This window comes from Malus sylvestris, chromosome 16 (assembly GCF_916048215.2).
Source record: "Malus sylvestris chromosome 16, drMalSylv7.2, whole genome shotgun sequence".
NCBI lineage: Eukaryota > Viridiplantae > Streptophyta > Magnoliopsida > Rosales > Rosaceae > Malus > Malus sylvestris.
Window position 1 is genome coordinate 30,045,596 of NC_062275.1, and position 24,872 is coordinate 30,070,467.

Sequence of the window (24,872 nt, forward strand, 5' to 3'; positions counted from 1 at the left end):
CTTCAAATAATTATTTTCTTCATTTTTAATTACGCTAGTGTAATCATATGTAATAGTTGTTGAAAAATTTAATTAATTAAATAATTATTTAAATTTTTGAAAAATTAAATGGACCAAAAGAAGGAATTGGGCTTGAATAGGCAGGACTGGGTTGTCGCCAATGTAGAAATGGGGCATGAGGACACAATTTTGAGAATGCGGCATGAGGGTTGGTCGTGGGATTTGGAAGGGGGTTGCATTGGAGGTTTGGAGAGAGGGAAGGAAGGAGAGTTGCAATCAAATGGAAATCTAAGAAGTGACTGGATTCTAGAATTCTAGCCGGAATAAAAATAGGTGATTGGAGGCTAGGCTAGGCTTGTCAGCACTCTAAAATTTATTCTTCTGAAAAATTAAAAAAGAATTTAGATATATATAGTGGGTGGGAAAGTAGTATTTCAATTTTTTAACTTCTTATGGTAGTGAGATTATAATATAAGTGAAAAATAAGACATCATGGTGAGTCTAGCAGCACTCTTGAAAAACCTTTTCCTACATGAATGGTCATAAAGATCTAATCCTCTATTAATCTCTTGCCAAGGGCATTTGTTTTTTCGCCCATTTGCTCTGCACGCTGTTTTTGGGTTCATTTGAAAATGTTTTAAAATGAGTGAAAATATTTTTTGTGAAAAAAATATTTTTGGTTTCAAAAGCACTTGAAGTGCTTCATGCAAAGAGCACAAATTATGTACTTCTTGCAGAGAGCACCAATTATGTGTTTCTTGTATGAAGCACTTCAAGTGTTTTTTCATGATTCACTTGCATTTTTATTAAGAATTAGTTATAAAAATAATTTCATCAAAAACATTTTTGGTCATTTTAAAAGTACTTTTAAATGACCCTTCAACTCCCAAAAATGGAATATATATCCTTCTTCGGGGGTAGTTAGGTGAATGGGTTCATTGCATGATGTAGGCATCAAGATGGGCACCTGTATTGGCGATAAATTCTTACACAAAAAGGTTTGTGACGGATTTAGGAACTTCCTGTTTATGATCGTAATCATTGATATTATAAAACATTATGTAAAGATAATTATGACATGTAATTAATCTATTCAGCAACGACCATAATTCACAATGGCTAAACTACCTTCATTTTTATTGATGTTTTGAAAATATTCTTTTTACATAATGTTTTATAATAAGGAAGATTTTAAATATAAGCAACAAGTTCTGAATTAGCCATGAACTATTTTAGTGTACGAATTTCTCTACAATTTTGTGGAGCCAAGTATCTCACAGAGACGATGTGGAAATGGCACTTAAATTTAAAAAAATAAATAAAAAATTGATGAAATTGACGAAATTTTTTGTGAACAATTATTTCAGAATGCAAATATTAACAGCTCCCCAAAAAAGTATAAAATATGAAAGAGTTATTTACACTTAACACCCCCTGATGTTTTTTGTATTTCCTTAAAAATTCATGAGCTTTCAAAAATTACACTGACAGCTTTGAAGTTTCATATTATTTTTGAAAAACCTTCTCTATTTGACAAAATCAAAGTTAATTACCGTGAAATCCCTTGAAATTGATTATATTTTTTGTGTTGTGTAACAGAGTTACGTGAAAGCTTTGTAAAACAAAAGGAAGTTATATGAAAATACGAAAAGACCTTTAGGGGTGTATACGTTTAAATTAACAATCTGAATTTTCCGAAAACGTTAGTGTAATTTTGGAGCCAAGTTTTGTGAAATGACGAAAAACAGAAAAGGGTGTGATATAAAAAATTCAATAAGAAAAAGAACAAAGTGGAGGGAGTAAATTTTAAGAGGTGGATGCCACCTCCATATATGTAGGTGGTGCAAATATGATTCACGCGTTGGTTTGTATCCTTACAATTTTCGAGTCCACATCCTGCCACTCTCTCCGACCATCGCCGTTCTCTGGCAGGCAATCAAACCCTCTGCTATAATATGCGTTGGGTTTGTATGACAGTGGCTTCTTTCATTTCAATCACTGTTGAATCCAAGTGTTTGAATTCTTTATACAAGAACGAGTTTGTGCTGTCTAATAAAGGTGTTTCTTGTTCCTCAAGATAACCACATAAAAAGTTCAAAAGATGATCATGTATTTTCTTTTTCTTTAATTTGAAACAAATTTTGCTGAACTTTCTTCTTCAAATAAAGTTCTGCGTCGGAGTTTATTCTTCGGGGACTGGAGAACTATATGCATATCCTCGTGGATGGGACGGGAATGGCAGCAGGCACCGGCAGTTACCAAAGTTTATTCTATGGTAATTTTTCAGCATGCGTGTGTTGTGCGCGCCCACGGAGAAACATGTTACAAGTGTGAAACGCTCCTGCTCGCCGATGTGCATGACTCTGGAACCAACTCGGCATCCGGCGATGCAACTATCACCACAGGTAACTATTGTTCACCGCCAAGGGCAAAACCATACAAAGAAGAAAAGAGGGTAGTACTGGAGCAACCGGGAATCACCTTTGCAATTCTGAGTTTAAAATTACAGCAAAACATACCAGACAACTAGTATCCCAATTACGATTGTAGGATTTATATATCAATCACTATCAACCCAGAACCCACATTGTTTGAAACGAATCGCATTCCAAGTCTCATTTACATGGTAATAAATGTATAGAAACCATACGGGCTTAAAATTCACGAACGCAATCACCACTAGCCACAAATGATTGTCTCAGCTCAGCATTTACTTGTAAATAACCATCCTGCCTACCCACCCATTCCTCCCACATTGTTATAGGATATGGACACAACCGTGCTAGCGTTGGAATGAAAGAGAATACGAGCCAGTGTTTGGATCTTTGACAGATTTAAAGTTGTCGACGCTCATTCCAAAACGGCCCAAAAGTGAGTTGCCCATTTCTTTCAGCTTCCCTGCTCACACACAACAGTTTTAAACCCTCAGTCTTCCTTCTTATGAGACAAGTTTCGATGAAAAGCTAGCGAGTCATAAGCAAAGATCATATGTCATTAAAGAATTGATTAGTATGATGCATATTAGTACTTCCTTCTTTCCACACTTAGTTTTTCCACTGTTTCACAAAATCAGACAAAATAGTTACTTTCACCATTCAGCATGTAATTATTTGACTTCGCAAACCACATTGCTTATTTCCCTGTAATACAGTCCAACTTCCCTATCCTTTGGTCTTTGTTTCTCAAGATAAAGAATAAGTCATGTTTAATGTGAAGGCTTGCAGAATGGTCTGTCTATGGGATGGATTGGGATTCTTTTCCGTACTTGACTGGAAAATTATATAATCATGGTACAGATAGCTTTTGGGAATAATTTGATTGAGTTGGCAAGAACGAGAAAATAAAACCACGAAACATGAAGCGGTTAACAATATGCACAAGGAAATAATTAAATCAACCCACCAACCACTTATATACCAAAAAACAGAGAGAAACTCACCTATCATCTCCTCTTTCATCTTTTCTCTCTTTTCTTCAGCTAGCGGCCCCAAACGGCGAATGGCCATTTTGGCTTGGTCATTTGAAGGATCAAGTTCCAAGACACTTTTCATATCTGTAGTGTATAAACAAGAATTGAGCAACACAAATTAGTATTAATCCACCTAATGAGAAGACAAGTTGTTTCTAGTGGTTAAATTTTGGTAATAAATTCGAACTTACCAACAATAGCCTCTTCAAAATGCTCGAGCTTTTCATGAGTTTCTGCTCTTCTAAGCAGAGCTTTCATATATGAAGGATTGAGTTCAAGCGCTTTTGTGCATTCCTTGATTGCGTCCTCGTACTTTTCCTGTGAAGATTAGAAGTGTAATAATTATGCACCATAAAGTATCATGTGTGTACAATTCTAATGAAAAGAATACGACGCCTTTTCAAAACACATAATAAGAAAAGGGAAGATAATGGAAAGACAAAGTGAAAACAGCCTTTTGGTTTTTTGTGAGGAAAGTGAAAACGGCTTATTCGAACAAATAGCACTCGCACTGAATTCCAACCACGGCTTAAAAATATCAGGAAAACTTTGATCAGAAATTTTGATAAACAATGCCATCTAATATAAACTTGAATTATTCGTTGTCTTTCACAATAAATCTTAAGTTCGAATATTAAGAACCTTAAAGCATCACTTATAAACTTTGATCAGTTATTACGAATATTAAGAGCCTTAACTAATTTCATCCATGTATACCAAATACATCTTGCTACATATTTAGAAGGCTTAAATGTCAACATGGTCCCTGTGTTTTCAATTTGGCCAAATTGGTCCTTGTTTTTATATTCGTTAGTCAATTCAAGACAATCCGTTAAAGAACTGTTAAAATTGACGTGCTAGGCACGTGAGAGGACAAAAACGTAATTTTATTGTAGACCCACTAAACAGATGCAATGCATATCTTTAAGAATTGACGCTTCGTTTCACCCACTTGAATACTATGCGATTTAGGGTTCATCCATTAGGTCAAAATTTGTGGGGTTGTCGATTAAGATTTTGGTCACTACTCCAGAGAAGATGACAAGTAGATGAATTGAACCAAACAATCAAGGTAACAATCGTCTTCAGCTTTCAATACTGTTGGGGTCTAGGGTTTGATTTGTTGGATTTGTTGTGTGCTTTCACAATCAATTGAGATGGCTTGGTAGACTGGGTAGGAAAATAAGGATATCACTTTACTTGGTTTTTATTGGTTGCAACTTGTCGTATGAAACCATGACTACCAAAGTTAGCTCCTTTGAATTTAGATGTTTTTTTTTTATAATAACCATAGCATTCTGTAATCGGCATATGCCTTTCTTTAATAATAATGCATATTTTGTTTTATGTGTGCAGATTTTCCTCAAGTTATTGAGGATTTAACCCAACCACCATTATCACAAGCTCAAATAAATTATGAAGAATCATTCAATGAATTCCCTACGGAATTGTTTAGTCAGGTTGATGAAAACAGGTATTGCCGAAATGGTGTTAGCAATGAATTCTTATTTCAAGAAGAGAGAATTGCTTTGTATCATGGCCAGACTCAATATTATTATGATGTACCGACACAAACCAAGGAGTGTGAATATGATGGTGATGGTGAGCAATAATCTGATACAGAGAATTCCCTTTATGAGGAAAGCGATAATGATGGTGACACTGATGATTCTGATACAGACAGTGCCTTATATGATGAAGATAATGATGCAATGCTTGAAGATGACAATTTCAATGACAATGCAGATACACCAGAGAGTTTCACGGGATGCACTAAGAAACAAAAAAACAATTGGGAAGCGGATATACAGGTTAAGGATTTGAACATGGATGAGAAGCAGTATAACTCAGATGAATTACATTCGCCACTGAACTCTGATGAAGAAGGACATGGTCGTAGATGCAAAGAGTTTAATGTTGACACTGATATGGAAAACCCACAATTCGATGTTGGGATGAAATTTCCAAGTAAAAAGGTGTTAAAGTAGGCTATACAAAAATATGAAGTCCTAGGGTCATATGAATGTAAGATAGGGATGAATGATAGGATCAGGTTGTCTACTAAGTGCAAGCAAGGTTGCAGTTGGAGGTTGTTTGCTTCTGTGATGCAGGGTGAAAATACTTTTAAAATCAAGAGCTACACTCCTGGTCATTCATGTTCAAAAGAACAAAAACATAACTTCAACTTTTCTTTCTGAAAGATATATGGGTAGGATTAAAGATGATCCTAAAATTAAGAATACAATGCTTCAGTCAGAGATATATAGAGACTTGGGATATGAAGTCTCAACAGACCTCCCTACAGACTTCCCAACCTAAATACTTCAATCCTGCCAATGTAAGTTATCCTATTACATTCCTTGCTTCATTTTCTTAACATATCTACCAACCTACACATATATTATCAAATACAACTGTTTAATACTTACATTTGCAGTTTCATCCACCTCAAAATTTTGTTCAACCAACCATCACCAAAGGCCCTAGAGGGGGCACTTTCACTACACCAAATGTGTCAAGGACACCAATTACATGTCAAATAGAGACAAGACCAATTGGAACCAGAACTTCTTCACAAGCAAACTGGCCTCCAATGCCACAAACAGTCCTATGCTCTAATATGTCTAGGCCTAGAGAAGGCACTTTCATTATACCAAATGTGACAAGGCCAAGTGCAACCCCAACTTCTTGGCAAGCTAGGCTTCCAATGCCGCAAACAGCCCCAGGCTCTAGTATGTGTTAGGATTTTGGCTCGTCAAATATGTCCTAGTTGGTTTAGGATTGTTTTAGGAAACCTAGAGGTATACCGATTCTTGTCCTAGAGGGATTAGGAAAGAATTTCAGTTTCCTTATTCAATTTAGGTTTGGATTTCTAGAAATCTATTTGGATTTGGATAGTGTAATTTCCTAGTCCACTTAGAAATAGGAATTCAATCAGCCTTGGGACATGTAAGCCAACCCTATGTCTATAAATAGGGTGCGGCAAGGCTGTTTTTACAGAGATAAAGAAAACAACCAGACAGCCAAGAGTTTTGAGATTAGTTCTAGGGTTTGTAAAAGTTCTGTAAACTCTATTATTAATCGAATGAGTGGTGATTTCTCTACCTAGAGAAATCACAATTGGACGTAGGCAAAAGCTCTGCCGAACCAGTATAATACTTGTGTTTCTAAGTTTTCTAATATTTGCTAGTTTAGTTTATTGCCGTTGGTTACATTAAAGAATAAGGTCTAGTGTGCGGGTTTTTCAACAATTGGTATCAAGAGCTAGGATCAAGGTGTTCTACGATGTCAAAAGGGAAGATGAATGCGGATCAAGGACCTGCATTAAAGCCCTTTGACGGCAAGGATGACTTCACAGACTGGCAAAGGATGATGATGAAGAACGTACTAATATAGCAGGATTTGGATGATGCACTCGATGGTGAGAAGCCGGAAAACATGACAGAGGCAACATGGACTAAGGTTCTCAAGAAGGCCAAGAGTTCCATCGAGATCCATCTCACAAGATCAGTTGGGTCACACATCACCGAAAAGATGACTGCCCAGGAAGCATGGGAAAAGTTGGAGAATGTTTATATGGGCAAAACCAAGTCCAATAAACTTTTTCTAAAGGATGAACTATTCGGGCTTCGACTAGAAGAAGGAGGTGATATTGAAGATCATGTATGCAGGTTCCAGAATTGCATAGCTAATCTTCAGAAGGTCAAAGAAACTTACAAAGATGATGATATGGCTATCATCTTGCTAACGTTTATACCTTCGTCTTTCAAGCACTTTCGAACAACTCTAATGTTTGGAAAAGAGTCCCTGAAGCTTGAAGATGTAATTCAAGCTCTTCAGTCATATGCTAAACTGGATGATATAACTAAAAGCTCTCAAGGCCTTTACGCCAAAGGCAAGGAGAGGGGGCGGGAAAAGACAAAGGAAGAGAAAATCGGCAATAAAGGTAGGTCAAAATCCAAGAAGAAGAAGGAAAATAAGGAAGGTTGCTTCGAATGTGGTTTAGCCGATCATTGGAAGAGGAACTGCAAGATTTGGAAAAAGAAAGCCAAGATGGAAGGAAGCTCAGGTTCAGCTAGTGCAATCACCGAGCATGAGAGTGACAGGGAGCTTCTTTCAATAACATCGGGTTCCAAGGCTTTCACCAATTGGATTTTGGATACCGGAGGCACTTTTCATATGTGTGCAGTAAGAGAATGGTTCAATACTTACAAAGAAGTCAGCAGCGGGGATGTCTTAATGGGAGACGATTCTTCATGCCCTGTAAGAGGAATCGGCACTGTTCGAATCAGAATGTTCGATGGGATGATACGAGCTTTGGGGAACGTCAGGTATGTCCCTAGACTAAGAAAGAATTTGATTTCCTTAGGTACTTTAGATGAGGCTGGTTATGAGTACAAATCTAAAAAATGAAGACTCAGGGTAACCAAAGGATCGCTAGTGGTAATGCGAGGTGACCTACTACCCAATAAGTTGTATAAGTTAATTGGGACCACTATAGTCGGGGGAGCAACTGTTTCTGTAAATCAAAGTGTAGAAGGCAAGACTGAACTCTGGCATCATAGGCTCGGGCACATAAACCAGAAAGGGTTGCAAGAATTACACAAGCAAGGCCTGTTGGAAGGCGTGTCATCTTGCAAACTGGACTTCTGTGAATACCGTGTTCTCGGAAAGCAAAGAAAAGTATCATTTGCAACTTGCAATGCGGATAACAGAAGCAAGGAGCAACTCAGCTATATTCACTCAGATGTTTGGGGCTCTGCACCAACTAAATCAAATGGTGGAGCCATGTATTTTGTTACTTTCATGGATGATTTTTCTAGGAAGGTTTGGGTTTATTTCATGAAGCAGAAATCCGAGGTTTTTGCAAAGTTCAAGGAATGGAAAATAGAAACCGAGAATCAAACTGGAAGAAAGATCAAGTACTTGAGAAGTGATAATGGAGGTGAATATACAAGTAATGAGTTTACCGATTATTGCAAGAAGGAAGGCATCATAAGGCACTTCACAGTAAAGAAGAATCCCCAACAAAATGGAGCTGCTGAGAGGATGAACCAAACTCTCATGGAGAGAGAGGAGCATGCGATTTCATGCAGGATTGCCTGATAGTTTTTTGCCAGAGGCTGTTAATCATGCAAGTTATTTGATTAACAGGTCAACATCTACAGTTCTCGATTTTAAAGAATGCAAAAGAGGTATGGTCTGAGAAGTCGGTGGACTATTCCAAGCTCAGGGTGTTCGGTTGTAGTGCTTATGCACATATTCCAAGTGATGAAAGGTCCAAGCTCAAACTGAAGTCTACACATTGCATATTCTTAGGTTTTGAGAAAGTAGTCAAGGGTTTCAAGCTTTGGGATTTCAACAACAGGAAAAAGGTTGTCAGTCGAGATGTTGTCTTTGATGAGACAACCATGCCTCTTAATAAAGTCGAGAGCGGTAGGGAGAAGACAGACGATGCTGAAATTGAAGCAACAAAGATTCCATTAATCAGTTCAGATGAAAAAGAAGCTCAGATGGAGCAAATTGGGGAAGAGGCCGAATCTGATGGTTTTGAGGAAGAAGAAGAGCATCAGCATCGTTCACCAGTTAGGAATCAGGTGGAGCAAGAAACAGGGTAGATTGAAGGCACTCCAATCCGCCAGACATCCCAAAGGATTCGAACTCCAACCAACAATCCACCTGCATTCAAAAGATGCATAGCACTAGACAAACCTAAGCGGAACAAGAAGAAACCTGACAGATTTGGGTTTGACCAAAATGAAGTTAATTATGCTCTTAACATTAGTCAAGGAGATCCGACTACTTATCGAGAAGCTATAGCTAGTGATGAGCGAGATGGTTGGATAAGTGCTATGACAGAAGAAATTGAGTTTCTTTACAAGAACTCTGTTTGGGAGTTGGTTCCTAAGCCCAAAGACAGAAAGCTAGTTGGATGCAAGTGGATATTTAGGAAAAATGAAGGACTACATGAACAAGATGATGTGAGATTCAAAGCTAGGCTCATGGCTAAGGGGTGGATTATGATGAGATCTTTTCACCTGTAGTCAAGCATACTTCTATCAGATTACTCTTAGCTATGGCAGCTCAACATGACATGGAGATTGAGCAGATGGATGTGAAGACAACGTTTCTTCATGGAGATCTAGAGAAGATGATTTTCATGGTTCAACCAGAAGGGTTTGTTGAATATGGGAAAGAGAACCTATTATGTCAGCTAAGGAAGTCCCTGTATGGCCTGAAACTGTCTCCAAAATAGTGGTACAAGAGGTTTGATTCATTCATGCTGAAAATCAATTTTAGAAGATGTTTATATGACTGTTGCGTGTATTATCATGTGTTCCAAGATGGGATGATCATATTGCTATTGCTATATGTGGATGACATGCTAATTGCTTGTCACGATAAGTCTAGAATTCAAGACTTGAAAAAGATAGGACCGCTGGAAGGATCGGGATATCACAAGCCAAGTATATTCAGAAGGTTCTTGAGAAATTCAACATGCAAAAGGCAAAGGTTGTTTCGACTCCCTTAGCGGCTCACTTCAGGTTAAGTGGGCAACAGTGTCCTACGTCCGAGGAAGAGCAACAAGTAATGAAGAATGTGCCTTTGCTAATGCAGTGGGCTGCCTCATGTATGCAATGGTATGCACACGTCCCGACATAGCTCAAGCAATCAGTGTCGTTTCCAAATACATGGCAAATCCAAGAAAGCAACATTGGGATGCAGTAAAGTGGATTTTGCGTTATTTGAAGGGTTCTTGGCGACAAAGGATTATGTTTGAGAGGCAAAAGGAAAGTGCAGGGGTGTTAGGATATGTGGATGCCGATTATGCTGGGGACTTGGACAAGAGAAGGTCAACTTCTGGTTATGTGTTTACATGCGCAGGAGGACCAATCAGTTGGAGGGCACTACTGCAACCAATTACAGCTTTGTCATATATTGCATTAGCCAAAGTTGGAAAGGAAGCGAATTGGCTTAGTTGCTTGGTAAGTCAAATGGGAATCACTCAAGATTGTGTACAGCTGAAGTGTGATAGTCAAAATGCCATTCACTTGGCAAAGAATAAGGTTTTTTCTAGAAGATCAAAGCACATTGAAGCAAGGTATCATAGAATCAGAGGTTGGGTGGAGTCTAGGGAAATTTGGATTGAAAAGGTTCATACGGATGACAATGCCATAGATTTTCTTACAAAGATAGTGTCGACCAAGAAGTTCAAGCATTGCTTGAACTTGATCAATCTCGTTGATTGATTAAAGTGGAGCACCTCCTCACTTGAGGTGCAATGAGGCAAGAAAAAGATTGCCAAGGTGAAGACTCTTGAAGATTTCCAGAGCTGCTTCAAGAAGGTTCAAAGATACTCTGGGGTGCAACGATCAAGACTTGGTTTGACTCACCAAGGTGGAGATTGTTAGGATTTTGGCTTGTCAAATATGTCCTAGTTGGTTTAGGATTGTTTTAGGAAACTTAGAGGTATACCGATTCTTGTCCTAGAGGGATTAGGAAAGAATTTCAGTTTCCTTATTTAATTTAGGTTTGGATTTCTAGAAGTCTATTAGGATTTGGATAGTGTAATTTCCTAGTCCACTTAGAAATAGGAATTCAATCAGCCTTGGGACATGTAAGCCAACCCTATGTCTATAAATAGGGTGCAGCAAGGCTGTTTTTTACATAGAAAGAAAACAGCCAGACAGCCAAGAGTTTTGAGATTAGTTCTAGGGTTTGCAAAAGTTCTGTAATCTCTATTATTAATCAAAGGAGCGGTAATTTCTCTACCTAGAGAAATCACAACTGGACGTAGGCAAAAGTTCTGCCGAACCAGTATAATACTTGTGTGTTTCTAAGTTTTCTAATATTTGCTAGTTTAGTCTATTGTCGTTGGTTACATTAAAGAACAAAGTCTAGTGTGCGGGTTTTTCAACAGTATGTACATGCCTAGCATATCCAGTCTAAGTATACAAACTACAATTTCAAGTATGTCTGGAACTTCGTATTCATGGAAACCACCTAGCAAAGCTGTTTATACAACGAACGCAACTACAAGTTCAAAGAAAAAGAATATTTGATTGTAGTTTGAGTTGTTTTAGTTTTTCTTTGGCAGTAGGGTATCTATGTACAAGAAAGACCATGTAGTACTTGTTTTTGGTGGAGTTCAAAGCAACTTCATTTTATACTGTTTGGAATTAAAGCATGGGTTTTATTTTTTACGTTTACAAAAGCATGGAATTAGTTTTCTTCGTGATCTTGCTAGAGTTCACTTTGAAGTTGCTTTTTGTTTTCGTTTGTGCATATAGGAATATATTTGTGATCAAGTTTATGTGCAGATTTAATTGGAACAAATGTAGTCTCATTTATATTGAAATCGAACAAGAAGTCAACAATAATCTCATAATTAAAATTTAAATGAATGACTTTCTCTATTTATGTACTTGTGACCAAGTTTTGTGGGTGTCAAATAAAATTACGTTTTTGTCCTCTCATGTGCCAAGCACATGTCAATTTTAACAGTATTTTAACGGATTATCTTGAATTAGCTAACGGATATAAACACAGGGACCAATTTGGTCAAATTGAAAACATAGGGACTAAATTGGCCGATAGAGTAAAACACAGGGACCATGTTGACATTTAAGCCTATTTTGAAATTTGGAATCATAGGTTGTCTAACATGTGAGAATCAAAGGGGAATCAGAGTCCAGAAGAGTTTCCAAAGATGTGAACCCACATAACATACCAATTTCGAGAAGCATACTGCACTGTTTAAATGACAAATGGAACGTAATTCGACAGACGCTGGCATAACAGGTGCAAGGTGTAAAGCAAGCTCATACTGTGTTAGTGCCTCCTGGTATTGCCCACTGCCAAATAGTCTATTTCCTTCAATTTTCACATCACTTGCTTCTTCAAACGCTTTCTGCTTCCGATGCAAAAGCAACAAATCGAAAAAAATATATTTCAACACAAACATAGGAGTCGTAGCCAAGAAAATCAATTCCCCGATCAGATATACATATAACTAAAAGAGAATCACTAATTGGATTTTCAGATTTCAGAACAAAATTGACCTCTTCAAGGATCAATAAGTAATTGAATCATCTACAACCCTATCTATTACCAATAGAATTTACCAGAAGAAGATGAACAGTCGCTTCGACTGAGAGTTACCTGCTTCGATTCAACGTAGTCGTCGTTCTGAGAGGGACTTTTTTGTTGTTCGTCTTGGAGATGGAGTTGTTGAGGGATTTCGTCGTCGTTGAGTTCGCCGTCGCTGGCAGTTTCAAAGCCATCGGAGGCATCTCTGTTGGTGGCGGTGGAAGAGGAGGAGGAGGGATTTGGAGGATTCATATTGCTATGGCGTTCATTCTCTCCTTCTTCTTCCTTTATCAGCATCTCTGTCGGTGAAGAAGGTTTTAGGGATTTTGACAGTGTCGCCGGCGATTGCGTTTTCTTCTAGAAATTGAAATTATATATATGAACTAGAATACAAGCAAAAAAAATCAGATAAAATGGCCAAATAATCGCCTGGATCTACCGGAGCTTAATCGCGGAACAAAAACGATCTCCAAAAATTAAAAATTAGAGAGAAAGGAGACGAAAATTCGAGAAATTAAGAAAGCGAGATTTCTACAAACAGATGATCAGATTAGGGGATTAGGGTTTAGAGTTGCGTACCCATGGATGGCGAGAGGTCCGTGAGATCTCGCGTGAGATTAGGGTTTTGAAGAGCAGCGAGCGAGGAAGGAAGGTAGTGATAAAATGAGAACACTTCACTTGTGCTGCGTGTTTCTGGAATATACTGCTAGCGTACCGATATCAACGTCCATCAACCCGGTTCGTTATGCACTTTTGGTGCAAAATTACCCAATTTTGTAACCTAAAAAGAATGGTTTTTTCTTTTTATTTTAATTTATTTTTCAATCAATATGATTAGAATGGTATTAATTTTTTGGATTTTTTTTTTTTACCAAAATCAAGGAATTAATCTAAAGAGAAGCCTTGGGCCACTTAGGATTACGGTTTAGTGGTATTCATTTTCACTTGTAGGTGAGAGATGTTAAGTTTGATTCTCACAAAATGCAAATTTGTGCTTAGATATATCTACAATAAGGAATGTACTGACGTGTTTCCAACAACTTTTCCGGTCAATCCCCATCAAGTTGGGCAAATTTGAGTCGCCAATCAATTCACCATCATCCTTAGAGCAAGGTTCAAGCAATCTGTGCACATATATACCTTGGAGTACAAAGATTTGAAACTTCGATTTTGAGCTAAGCTTTTTCAGCTAGTTTCAGGCCCTCTCCGCCCACTTTTTGGACTTCCAATATATATAATCTTGTTGCTCTCATCCAAGCTTCATTTTGACATTAGCATCGTGAAATTTGGTTGAGAAATGACTCACTTATAGCTCTGTGAAGAATTCCAACAAAAAACCTAGAATTCGATGAAGTTTCGGCAAAGCAGACAGCATCGTTAACGACTGGAAAAAGGAAGAAGATGATAGAATAGTCTATCAAGGTGAGGAATATTCTCTAACTTCGTGATCATATTCTGATAACGGCAATTATATTCCATAGCCTAAATCAATGAAGTTGTGAGCACTTCCTAAGTCTAATAGGATTCTCACATAATGGTTCTTAACAAGCCCCTCAACCTTCATAGTATGCATGGATTGATTGGCCATAGTTCCATAAAAAGAACATTCACTTAACTCCATATTGTGCAATTAAGGAATCATTTCATCTTCATCCACAGAGATATCATCATCCACCTCTACCACTTCCATCATTAACAACTGTTTACAGTGGCACTTATGTCCTCTGACCCATTTTTCCTCATAGAACCAACACTCACCTCTCTCTCTCTCTCTCTCTCTCTCTCTCTCTCTCTCTCTCTCTCTCTCTCTCTCTCTCTCTCTCTCTCTCTCTCTCTTTACACTTCATTAGGATACAACTTCTTCACAAGTAGAGTAGTTTTTATTTTGGTGTTTTGGAAATTGGTTTGAAAAGTTGGGGCAAGTTGAGCATTCTGACTTAACCTAGAGGTACCAAATTTGAGCTCTTTAAGAGCAAATCCACTCCTAAGGACTTTGTGCCAGCACCCAACCCATTTATCCACTCCAGTGAATAGTAATATACTCCAATGAACAGTAATAGGCCAATGCATCTCCATCCTTAAAAAAATGCGTTGGCACCCAGTGAAAAAATACGCTGGCACAAACGATCTCCACCCTTACAGAATGCGCTGGCACCCAGCCCATTTAAAATATTTTTAGATTTTTTCTAAAAGAATAAAAAAATAAAATTGTTTTAATTTCAGATAGGATTTTTAACCAATCTCGTCACGCCACATGTCATTATCCAAACGTACTATTTTGTGAATAGATTTCCGCTAAGATTTTCAACCAATCCCGACACGCCATGTATCACTTCCGTTTTACAATAATTTAGCCAAGATTTTGATAAGATTTTCAACCAATCACGTCATGTCACGTGTCATTATCCGAACGTACTATTTTGTGGATAGATTTCCGATAAGATTTTCGACCAATCCCGACACGCCACGTGTCCTTCTAGTTTACAATAATTTAGCCAAGATTTTGATAAGATATTCAACCAATCACATAATGCCATGTGGCATTGTCCAGAACCTCATCCTTTCTTTTTTTTGTCCATATAAACCTTACATCCCTACATCCATCCTCACACCAAGCTCAATCCTTCTTTTTAGCTTAGAATCCTTGTTCATCGTTTTCAAATCTAGAGTTCTTATTACAATGTCTTCTTCAAGAAGAGTGTATAAACAGTTGCAAGAGCAACAAAAAAGGTTGTTGGCACAACAGGCAGAATTGGCCAATCTCAAGGAAGGTGGAGGTGGAGATAAGGCTTTCTTCATGGAGAGGGATGAGGATGATCACCATAGAAGGCAGAAGGCCTCACATTCCCGCTGTGTTATGGAAGCCATGGGTCAGATAGCCAAACCCAGACGTGCTGCAAACCTCAATAGAAAAAGGGAAATATGAGGTAAAAATCTCTTGGAAGATTATTTTATTCCCAACAGCATATTCCTTGATCATGTTTTTAGACGTCGTTTTAGAATGCAACGAAATTTATTCGACAAAATCATGAGTGCTGTTGATGCACAAAATCAGTGAGGACTTTGGTACAACAAAAAGTGTTAAGTTTGTGACCTTCGCTAGATTGCTCCGGTCACTAGTGTGGATAAGTATGTAAATGGATAGGGACAGGGAAGCAAACACAAGATGTACATGGTTCACCAAGATTGGCTACGTCCACGGAGTAGAGGAGTTCTCATTAATTGTGAAGGGTTTACACAAGTACATAGGTTCAAGCTCTCCTTTAGTGAGTACAAGTGAATGATTTAGTACTAATGACATTAGGCAATATTGTGGGAGAATGATCTCCTTTTATAGAAGAGTTTCTAGCTTTGTTCTGACATTGACACGTGTCGTGTTATGATTGGCTTCTGATGTTGACACGTGTCACGCTGTGATTGGCTTCTGATGTCAACACGTGTCGCATTGTGATTGGCCTCCTAGTTTGAGGGAAACTCTTCTGGGTCCTTGACAGTGTAACGTTGACCGGTGCTCAATAGTTTCGGGATTGGTCAAGTATGGTACAAACAGTGCTCCCCTAAGTTCCTGAGTGAGGGAAGCTCTTCGGTTGGGGACTTGCAAGATCCAAGCCGCTAAGTAATCATGAAACTTCTAAGTACCGAAGTGTGGTATCGTCTTCACTTGCCTTATTTGTCTCATAGGTAGATGTGACATCTTGTTTGGAAGTACTGTTCCTCCATCCAGGGGTGGTATCTTTAACCGGTGGAGATGCACAAGGTAATGTATCAATTTCACTTGAAGCTTACTTGTAGTTGCAGGCTTGGTCAAGCACGATACAAACCATGTAGTAGGAGTCCCCCAAGTCACGGAGCTAGGAGATCTGCCGAAAGAGGTGACAAACAAGGTAAGCAATTAGAGCTCCAAGCAATCAGTCCCAGATCAGAAGTTTGATTTCGAGTTCCGGCTGATTGTTCTCATTCTCCCTATCTTGCAAGCAGCATGAAGGATAAAGAGAAGAAAAAGGAGAAGATATGATATGAGATACTTTTGCTTTTGAAGAAGTAACTTTCCACAGACTTATTCTTGAACTGGGCTGGAGGGTTTTCTGGTTTCCTCCAGAGTATAAGGCTGACTCAAGAATTTGAGGGTCAAAACAAGTCCATCAAATCTAGAGTACGTTTGACCTTGATGATATGAGATACTTTTGCTATTGACAAAGTAGTGGATGTATCGGCACGTGTTCTGTTACGCTTGTCTCCACATGTTTCCTTGTATTATTCTCACTTGCCCTATCTGTTCCTCAGGCAGATGTGGTATCTTCTCTGGAAGCATAAGATGTTAAAGATGAGTACTCGAGAGCAATGCCAGGAAAGTAATCAGGCAAAGGGTTCTAGGCAATCAGTTTCTGACTGGAAGCTTGATTCCAGGTGCTGACTGATTGCTCTCTTTCTCCTTGTCTTACAGGTAAGAACAAGGGCAAAGGAAAAGACAGGGAAAAAGCATGATATGGGATACTCTTGCTTTTGACCCTGATGATATGAGATACTCTTGCTCTGGTGTGGCTGGTTTGCATAGGTATTATTGAGGGGGGAAGAAAGTTGAGTATTTCGAGAGGCTTCGTTGGGAGTGCCCTCTCAGATATGAGGAAGGGTTGAGCATTTTTGCAGGCCTGCTTGTCCATGGAGGATGGAGGTTGACATATATAGGAGTTTCCCTAACAACAAGTAGTAATGTTATTCCTTTACCCTTCTTGGTCATAGCAATGTAGTGGGAGCTGCAAGTTTCACGTGTTTTAACTTTGTCAAAGCACTTTGAAAAAGTGGTCTATGGTATCTAGAAAGCTGATGTTGCGTGTGAAGATTGCAGATAAGCTTTATCCAAGGAAATCTGGCTCTCGAAGTTCAGAGAGCGGTGCCTCTTCGATTTTCGAACAAGCAATCCTGTTGGGGATCTGGCTTTTGAGATTCAAAGAACGGTGCCTCTTCAATTTTTTAGAAAGCAATCATGTTGGGAGTCTGGCTCTTGAGATTTGGATAGCAGTGTCTCTTCGATTTTTGAGAAAGTAATCATGTTGGGAGTCTGGCTCTCAAGATTCGGATGGCTGTGCTTCTTCAATTTTTGAGCAAGTAATCCTGTTGGGAGTTTGGCTCTCGAGATTCGGAGAGCAGTGTCTCTTCGATTTTTGAAAAAGTAATCCTGTTGGGAGTCGGGCTCTCGAGATTCAGAGGGCAGTGCCTCTTCTATTTTTAAGCAAGTAATCTTGTTGGGAGTCTGGCTCTTGAGATTCTAAGAGCGGTGCCTCTTCGATTTTTAAGCAAGCAATCTTGTTGGGAGTGTTTTCTCAAACGTGAGTAAAGGTTGGGCATTTTTGCCAGTCTGCCTTGCCATGAAGCACGGAGGTTGACACACATAGGGACTTTCCAGTTATCAAGCAGTGGTGATGTACCTTTACCCTTGTGGGTAATAGTAGGGTAGCTGGACCTTCAAAATTTATGTGTCTAAACTTTGTCAGAGATCTTTGGCAAAGTTATCTGTGGTCCCCGAGGAGCTGATGTTGCGTGCAGAAAGTGGTGCCTCTTCGAAATCCGGAGAGTGGTGTCTCTTCGATTTTTGAACCAACGGCCATGTTGCCCTTTCTTTTATAAGGGCATCAATTGTGTGCAAGAAGTACATTCAGAGAGTTATTGCTTGTAGGAATTTTCTCTTTATTTTTGTACTTCAGAGATTTATTGGACCTCATTTCTTTTTCATCATTTCTGAAAATGTCTGGCCCATCCGACCGTCGTTTTGACTTGAACTTTGGTGAAGAGGCAGCTATGTCTCCTCAAGACAACATATGGCACCCATCCTTCTTATCCCCTATTGGTCCTCTTACCGTTGGAAACTCTGTGATGAAGAATGATATGATCGCTGCAGTGGTGGCCAGAAACCTTCTCACTCCCAAAGATAACAAACTACTTTCCAAACGGTCTGATGAGTTGGCTGATAAGAATTTCCTGGGTTTCAGTGTTTAGTGTGCAGGTTCTGTGTCTAATATGGCCTAACGCCTATTTGCTCAAATCCACCAAGTTGAATCATTGGCGGCTGAAGTGATAAGTACATATTTGTGAAGAGGCACCGAATGATCACCTTCCGGTGCCTTCTCTTTCTGGGGCTCTGCCGACTGCTGAGACTTCTCCTAAGCATTCTTTGTGAAGGCTCCCTCTTGTTTGTTTATTTTGACTCATGTATATGTACATATTTGTAAATTATCGGAGATATCAATAAATAAGTTTTGCTTCATTTCAACGTATTGTGTTAAATACAGCAAAATCTTCTTCACTAAGTTCTTTGAATTTTTTCTTTTGTTGAAGCTTGTATGTTGAAGCTTTATGAGTGAAGCATGTAGGTTGAGGTATTGTTCCCTTAATTTCCCGAGTGAGGAAAACTTCTCGGTTGGAGACTTGAAAAATCCAAGTACTGAGTGGTCGTGAGACTTCCGGGTATCAAGGTGCAGTAGTATATGGTAAGAGTCCCCCAAGTTTCCGGTCGAGGGAGTTGACGAATGAGGTGTCTTGCTAGTAGCCAAGCTTCTAAAGTAACAAAACTTCACCATTTTCCTTTCTAAGTGGTAGCCCAAAACTCCTCCTCCATATATATTTGTTATGAAAGTTGTTAAGCCCAAAGAAGAGGAGGCCTAGGCAATTTTTTTTTTTTTGAATTTTCAAATTTTCGAATTTCTGAATTTTTGAATTTTTGAATTTTTGAAAAAAAAAAAAATATATATATATATATATATATATTAAGCTTTGTAGCTGCAGCTTTGGTATTGAAGCTTTGTTGGGTCCATGAATTGATTTTGCTTCACACTATATCAAGAGTGTGTGAAGCTTTTGTAGGTGAAGCTTTTGTAGGTGAAGCTTTTGTGGGTCAAGCTTTTGTGGGTCAAGCTTTTGTAGGTGAAGCTTTTGTGGGTCAAGCTTTTGTCAGTGAAGCTTTTGTGGGTGAAGCTTTTGTGGGTTTTGTGGGTGAAGCTTTTGTGGGTGAAGCTTTTGTAGGTCAAGCTTTTGTGGGTCAAGCTATTGTAGGTGAAACTTTTGTGGGTGAAACTTTTGTGTTGAAGCTTTTATAGGTGAAACTTTGGAGTTGAAGCTATGTAGGTGACGCTTTGGAGTTGAAGCTTTTGTTGGGTACCATGAATTGATTGTGCTTCACACTATCTTGATCAAGATGGTGTGAAGCTTTTGAGAATTTGTAGTTGTCCTCTTGATGAAGCTTTTGTTGGTGAAGCTTTTGTTGGTGAAGCTTTGTAGGTGAAGCTTTGGAGTTGAAGCTTTTGTTGGGTACCATGAATTAATTTTGCTTCACACTATCTTGATCAAGATAGTGTGAAACTTTTGAGAATTTGTAGTTGTCCTCCATTGATGAAGCTTTTGTTGGTGAAACTTTTGTGTTGAAGTTTTGTAGGTGAAGCTTTGGAGTTAAAGCTTTTGTGTTGAAGCTTTGTAGGGTACCATGAATTGATTTTGCTTCACACTATCTTGATCAAGATAATGTGAAGCTTTTCAGAATTTGTAGTTGTCCTCCATTGATGAAGCTTTTGTTGGTGAAACTTTTGTGTTGAAGTTTTGTAGGTGAAGCTTTGGAGTTAAAGCTTTTGTGTTGAAGCTTTGTAGGGTACCATGAATTGATTTTGCTTCACACTATCTTGATCAAGATAATGTGAAGCTTTTAAGAATTTGTAGTTGTCCTCCATTTATGAAGCTTTGTTGAATTTCCGAATTTCCTTTTTTTTTTTTTTTTGGGAAAATTAGAAATTTGAAAATGTGGGAGAGACAACATATACAAATTTTGCTTCCACATTGTTGAGCAAGAGATTGTGATGCAAGCCACACCTTGTAGCAGTCGAAGGTTTGGATGAACCATATAAATTAAATTTGCTTCGAACAGTCTTGATCAAGAGTGTGTGAAGCTTTCTATGAGTTGTAGTTGCCCTTCATTGATGAAGCTTTTGTTAGCACCATAAATTGGTTTTGCTTCACACTGTCTTGATCAAGAGTGTGTGAAGTTTTTGAGAATTGTGGTTGAACTCCTTTGATGAAGCTCTTGTTGGCACCATAAATTGGTTTTGCTTCACACTGTCTTGATCAAGAATGTGTGAAGCTTTTGAGAATTGTGGTTGCCCTCCATTGATGAAGCTCTTATTGGTACCATAAATTGGTTTTGCTTCACACTGTCTTGATCAAAAGTGTGTGAAACTTTTGAGAATTGTGGTTGCCCTCCATTGATGAAGCTTTTGTTGGCACCATAAATTGGTTTTGCTTCACACTGTCTGGATCAAGAGTGTGTGAAGCTTTTGTACGAGTTGTGGTTTAACTCCTTTGATAAAGCTCTTGTTGGCACCATAAATTGGTTTTACTTCACACTGTCTTGATCAAGAATGTGTGAAGCTTTCTATGAGTTGTAGTGTTTGCATTGTTACAGAGGAGAAATGTCTGAAGCAGATGCAAGAGGGCTAAATAGCTTGATCTTCGTATGCCATGCACTGAAGTTGTTGTTGGCTTGCAATAAGACTTTGTTGGTGACTATAACTCTTGTTGGGCATAAGTGCTCCCTTAGTTGAGTTGTCAAGCTTGAGGGTTTTTGATTATTTGTGAATGCTAGGAGTTCACATGTACAAGCTGTACCACTCGTCTTCTGGTAGGTGGAAGGAATGGTAAGTTGCTTTCATCACTTGGTTGGTGGTACAAAAGTGAGTTCCTTCATCACCTTTCATCATATTTCATCACCTGGTTAGTGGCACGAAAATGAGTTCCTTCTTCACTTGGTTGGTGGCATGAGTGGCAAGTTGCTAAATGATATTAGAGTACGAGTTGTACATTTCATCACCTGGTTGGTGGCATGAGTGGCAAGCTGCCAAATGATATTAGAGTATGGGTTGTACATTTCATCACCTGGTTGGTGGCATGAAGATGAGTTCATTCTTCACATTTCATCACCTGGTTGGTGAGAATAAGGGCAAGGTGTCAAGGCACATTGTAGCAAGTGTCGAATGACACAAAGTATGTTGAACCCTTTCGAAGCACAGTTGGCTTATGTATGGATGTGTTGGAATGTATGATGTTTATGTATGAATGTGTTGGAATGTATGATGCTTATGTTGATTGATATGAGTGATGCTTATGAATGTTTTGCTATGCATGAAGGGATCCATGCTTTTGATATGTGAACCATGTTGGTTGTAACACTTAGTATCACATACTTTGTGTCAATGTACGCATGTTGAAGCTCGGAGTTAGAGTATAAGGGTAGGTCAGTGTAGACCAAGTGTTCTAGTGCTATGAACGCAAAAGACTCAGAAGAAGTTGTCTGAATTCCTTTTTCTTTAAATATTTGCCGCATGGCTTGTGTGACAAAATATCTCAAGCGGTTGAGAGTCAAAACATTTGTAATGTGTATGCCTTCTTATAATAGCATTTCCTTCAGTTCGTAGTCCTCCACTTTGAAAGAGTGAGGCTTGGCCCCATAGTCATAATAGTCGATGGTACATTCACCCCTGATTGTCTTGATACGAATTTTTATCCTTCTTGTTGTAATGGGCTTGCTGAGAGTAAAAATCCTTCCTCTTACCAAGAGACAGATACGTTTGGTGACTTAATGAGTAGCTAAATGAGGTAGGAGATGATGCAATGGGTATCTGAATGGCCAAGATCTCCTCACTTGGTAGAACTTGACTTCCACTTCCCACTTGTTGATAGGGGTTAACCATATGGGGGTTCCCTTGGTATGTTATTGCTTCGGCGGAAGCATGGTTGTAAGCCTGTGCCATCACCTCAGAGTAAGTCTTCCAAGTGTTGGCATTGATCATGTACTTGAAGAAACAATCACATAGGCCTGCCGTGAAAGCCTTGAGGGCGGTTTTGTCATCTGCCTCAGCGTAGCGAGAATAGTCATAGCTGAAATGACCGGCATACTCTTGTAGTGACTTGTTCGGCTTCTGACAAATATTGTACAAGTCATCTATAGAATGCAAGCGATCGGTCTGGAAGATGTGTTAAGAGACAAACAGTTTCCTCAGTTCCTCAAATAAGTCTACTGTCTCAGGTGGAAGACGGCAATACCAGTTTAGAGCTGTGCCAGAGAGGGTGGAGGGGAAGAGAAGACATTGATCTTCGTCGGTGTGCATTCGATATGCCATGGTGGACTCAAAGAGGTTAAGGTGTTCAATTGGGTCCTCCCTTCCAGTATAGAGTTGTAAACCAAGCTTTTGTTTTGTCTTCGCTTGAAGGGGGTGTCGAGGATCCTCATTGTGAGAGGGCCAAGCCTAGGTTGGTTCCAGTCAGGTATCTCGGCCTGACGTTCGGCCTTCAACTTGTTTACTTCCTCAAGGAGCTGTACGACAAGGGAGTCCTGAGTGGAGTCATGTACCACTGGAATTTTCTTTCGTAAGTCTTATCGCCTCTTGGAAGTAGGAAAGTTTGAGCAAGGGCGTGTGGTTTTTCCTTGAACTCGCCATACTGACTTCTAGGGCGAGTCTGTCGGAATACCTCAGAGTCCCCTGTACCTTCATGTTCCTCTAGGACCTGTCGTTCCTTCCCTAGATTGGCAGCTGGGCTGGGTCGTGGGATGGGACCGAGTCTTTCAGAAACCCTTGGGTCGTTGATCTTCGAGCATATGTGGAGGGGATTCTCTTGACGTTATTTTAGGAAGCCTCGGCAGTCACGATAAATGACTTTCGATCCTTCCAACCCTTCTGCATTGAGGTGTCTTCCTCCACTTCTCCTGCTTCGGGTCGAAGCATCTGGGTTGAGAGAAGTCTCATGTTGATCAATGTTTTGATGATTAGCTCGCTCCGCATCAGGGATACCCATGTCGAAGGGAGGTGACCCTGCGTGTTAGGGGGCACCTAGATGATGGTTGATGTCCACAAGGGCAACGAGCTCGCGTGTTTGAGTACGCCTAGTTTCGTGGAGCGTCTCAAAGAGCTTCTCATATTGCTTCTGGATGACCTCATTCTTCATTGTTATCTTGTTGTTCTAAGCTTCTAGCTCATTGACTTTAGCTTGAAGAGCAACCCTATTTCCTTCCTTCTTTCGTTGCTTCACACTAGGTGTAAGAGGGGTGTCATTCTGTGTGCTGTGGCTTCCTTCGCTCCCCATGTTGGAGAGGGATGCCTGGTCAAAAGAGAGTGTACGAATTGTGGAAACCAGCTTGGCAAAGCTGAAGAGAGTGGGAATAAATGTCGTTCCCACAAATGGCGCCAAATGTTGATGCACAAAATCAGTTAGGACTTCGGTACAACAAAAGTGTTAAGTTTGTGACCTTCGCTAGATTGCTCCAGTCACTAGTGTGGATAAGTATGTAAATGGATAAGGACAGGGAAGCAAACACAAGATGTACGTGGTTTACCCAAATTGGCTACGTCCACGGAGTAGAGGAGTTCTCATTAATTGTGAAGAGTTTACACAAGTATATAGGTTCAAGCTCTCTTTTAGTGAGTACAAGTGAATGATTTAGTACAAATGACATTAGGCAATATTGTGGGAGAATGATCTCTTTTTATAGAAGAATTTCTAACTTTGTTCTGACATTGACACGTGTCGTGTTGTGATTGGCTTCTGATGTTGACACGTGTCGCACTGTGATTGGCTTCTGATGTCGACACGTGTCGCATTGTGATTGGCCTCCTGGTTGGAAGGAAACTCTTCTGGGTCCTTAACGGTATAACGTTGACCGGTGCTTAATAGTTTCGGGATTGGTCAAGTATGGTACAAACAAGTGCTATTTGCAACCATGATCCATACTTTGTGCAAAAAGAGGATGCTTTTCATGTTCTAGGTCTTATTCCCGAGCAAAAAATTACGGCTGCCTTGCGAATGCTTGCATATGGAGCATCTGCAGATCCAGTGGATGAGATCGCGATGATGGGAAGAACAACTGTTCTAGAGTCCCTAATGCTGTTTTGCTCTGCAATTAAAGCCCTCTACACCAATGAGTACCTCCGGACACCCACGCCAAGGGACATGCGAAGGCTTCTGAGGAAGGGTGAGATGCGAGGCTTCCCTGGTATGATTGGAAGCATCGACTGCATGCACTGGACTTGGAAAAAATGTCCAAGTGCGTGGCAATGAGCTTATGGTGACAGAAAATGAGCCAAAAACATCATTTTGGAAGCGGTGGCTTCATTTGATACATGGATTTGGCATGCTTTTTTTGGTGTTCTAGGAGTTCAGAATGACTTAAATGTCCTTGCCTAATCCCCAGTGTTCAACGAACTGCTGCAAGGAAAATCGCCGAGATGCACATATTGGGTTAATGGTACCCAATACGAGCAATCATACTACCTTGCAGATG

At 39.5% G+C, this 24,872-nt stretch overlaps 1 protein-coding gene across 4 annotated transcripts; it reads right to left on the reverse strand.

Moving 5' to 3' along the window:
* Positions 1 to 2,462: 2,462 nt before the first annotated feature.
* On the reverse strand, positions 2,463 to 13,304 carry LOC126607151 (uncharacterized). 4 transcript variants are annotated; one of them, XM_050274626.1, is made up of 6 exons: positions 13,139 to 13,304; positions 12,632 to 12,942; positions 12,201 to 12,380; positions 3,661 to 3,787; positions 3,440 to 3,553; positions 2,463 to 2,898 (listed from the first exon to the last, which is right to left on the reverse strand). In XM_050274626.1, the coding sequence occupies exons 2-6, from the start codon at positions 12,854 to 12,856 to the stop codon at positions 2,783 to 2,785; spliced, it is 762 nt and encodes a 253-aa protein (XP_050130583.1). In that variant the 5' UTR covers positions 12,857 to 12,942; positions 13,139 to 13,304; the 3' UTR covers positions 2,463 to 2,782. The 4 variants fall into 4 exon arrangements, with proteins under 4 accessions (XP_050130583.1, XP_050130582.1, XP_050130581.1 ...); XM_050274625.1 differs by having other exon boundaries at positions 12,201 to 12,383; XM_050274624.1 differs by having other exon boundaries at positions 12,632 to 12,858; positions 13,139 to 13,303.
* Positions 13,305 to 24,872: the final 11,568 nt, after the last annotated feature.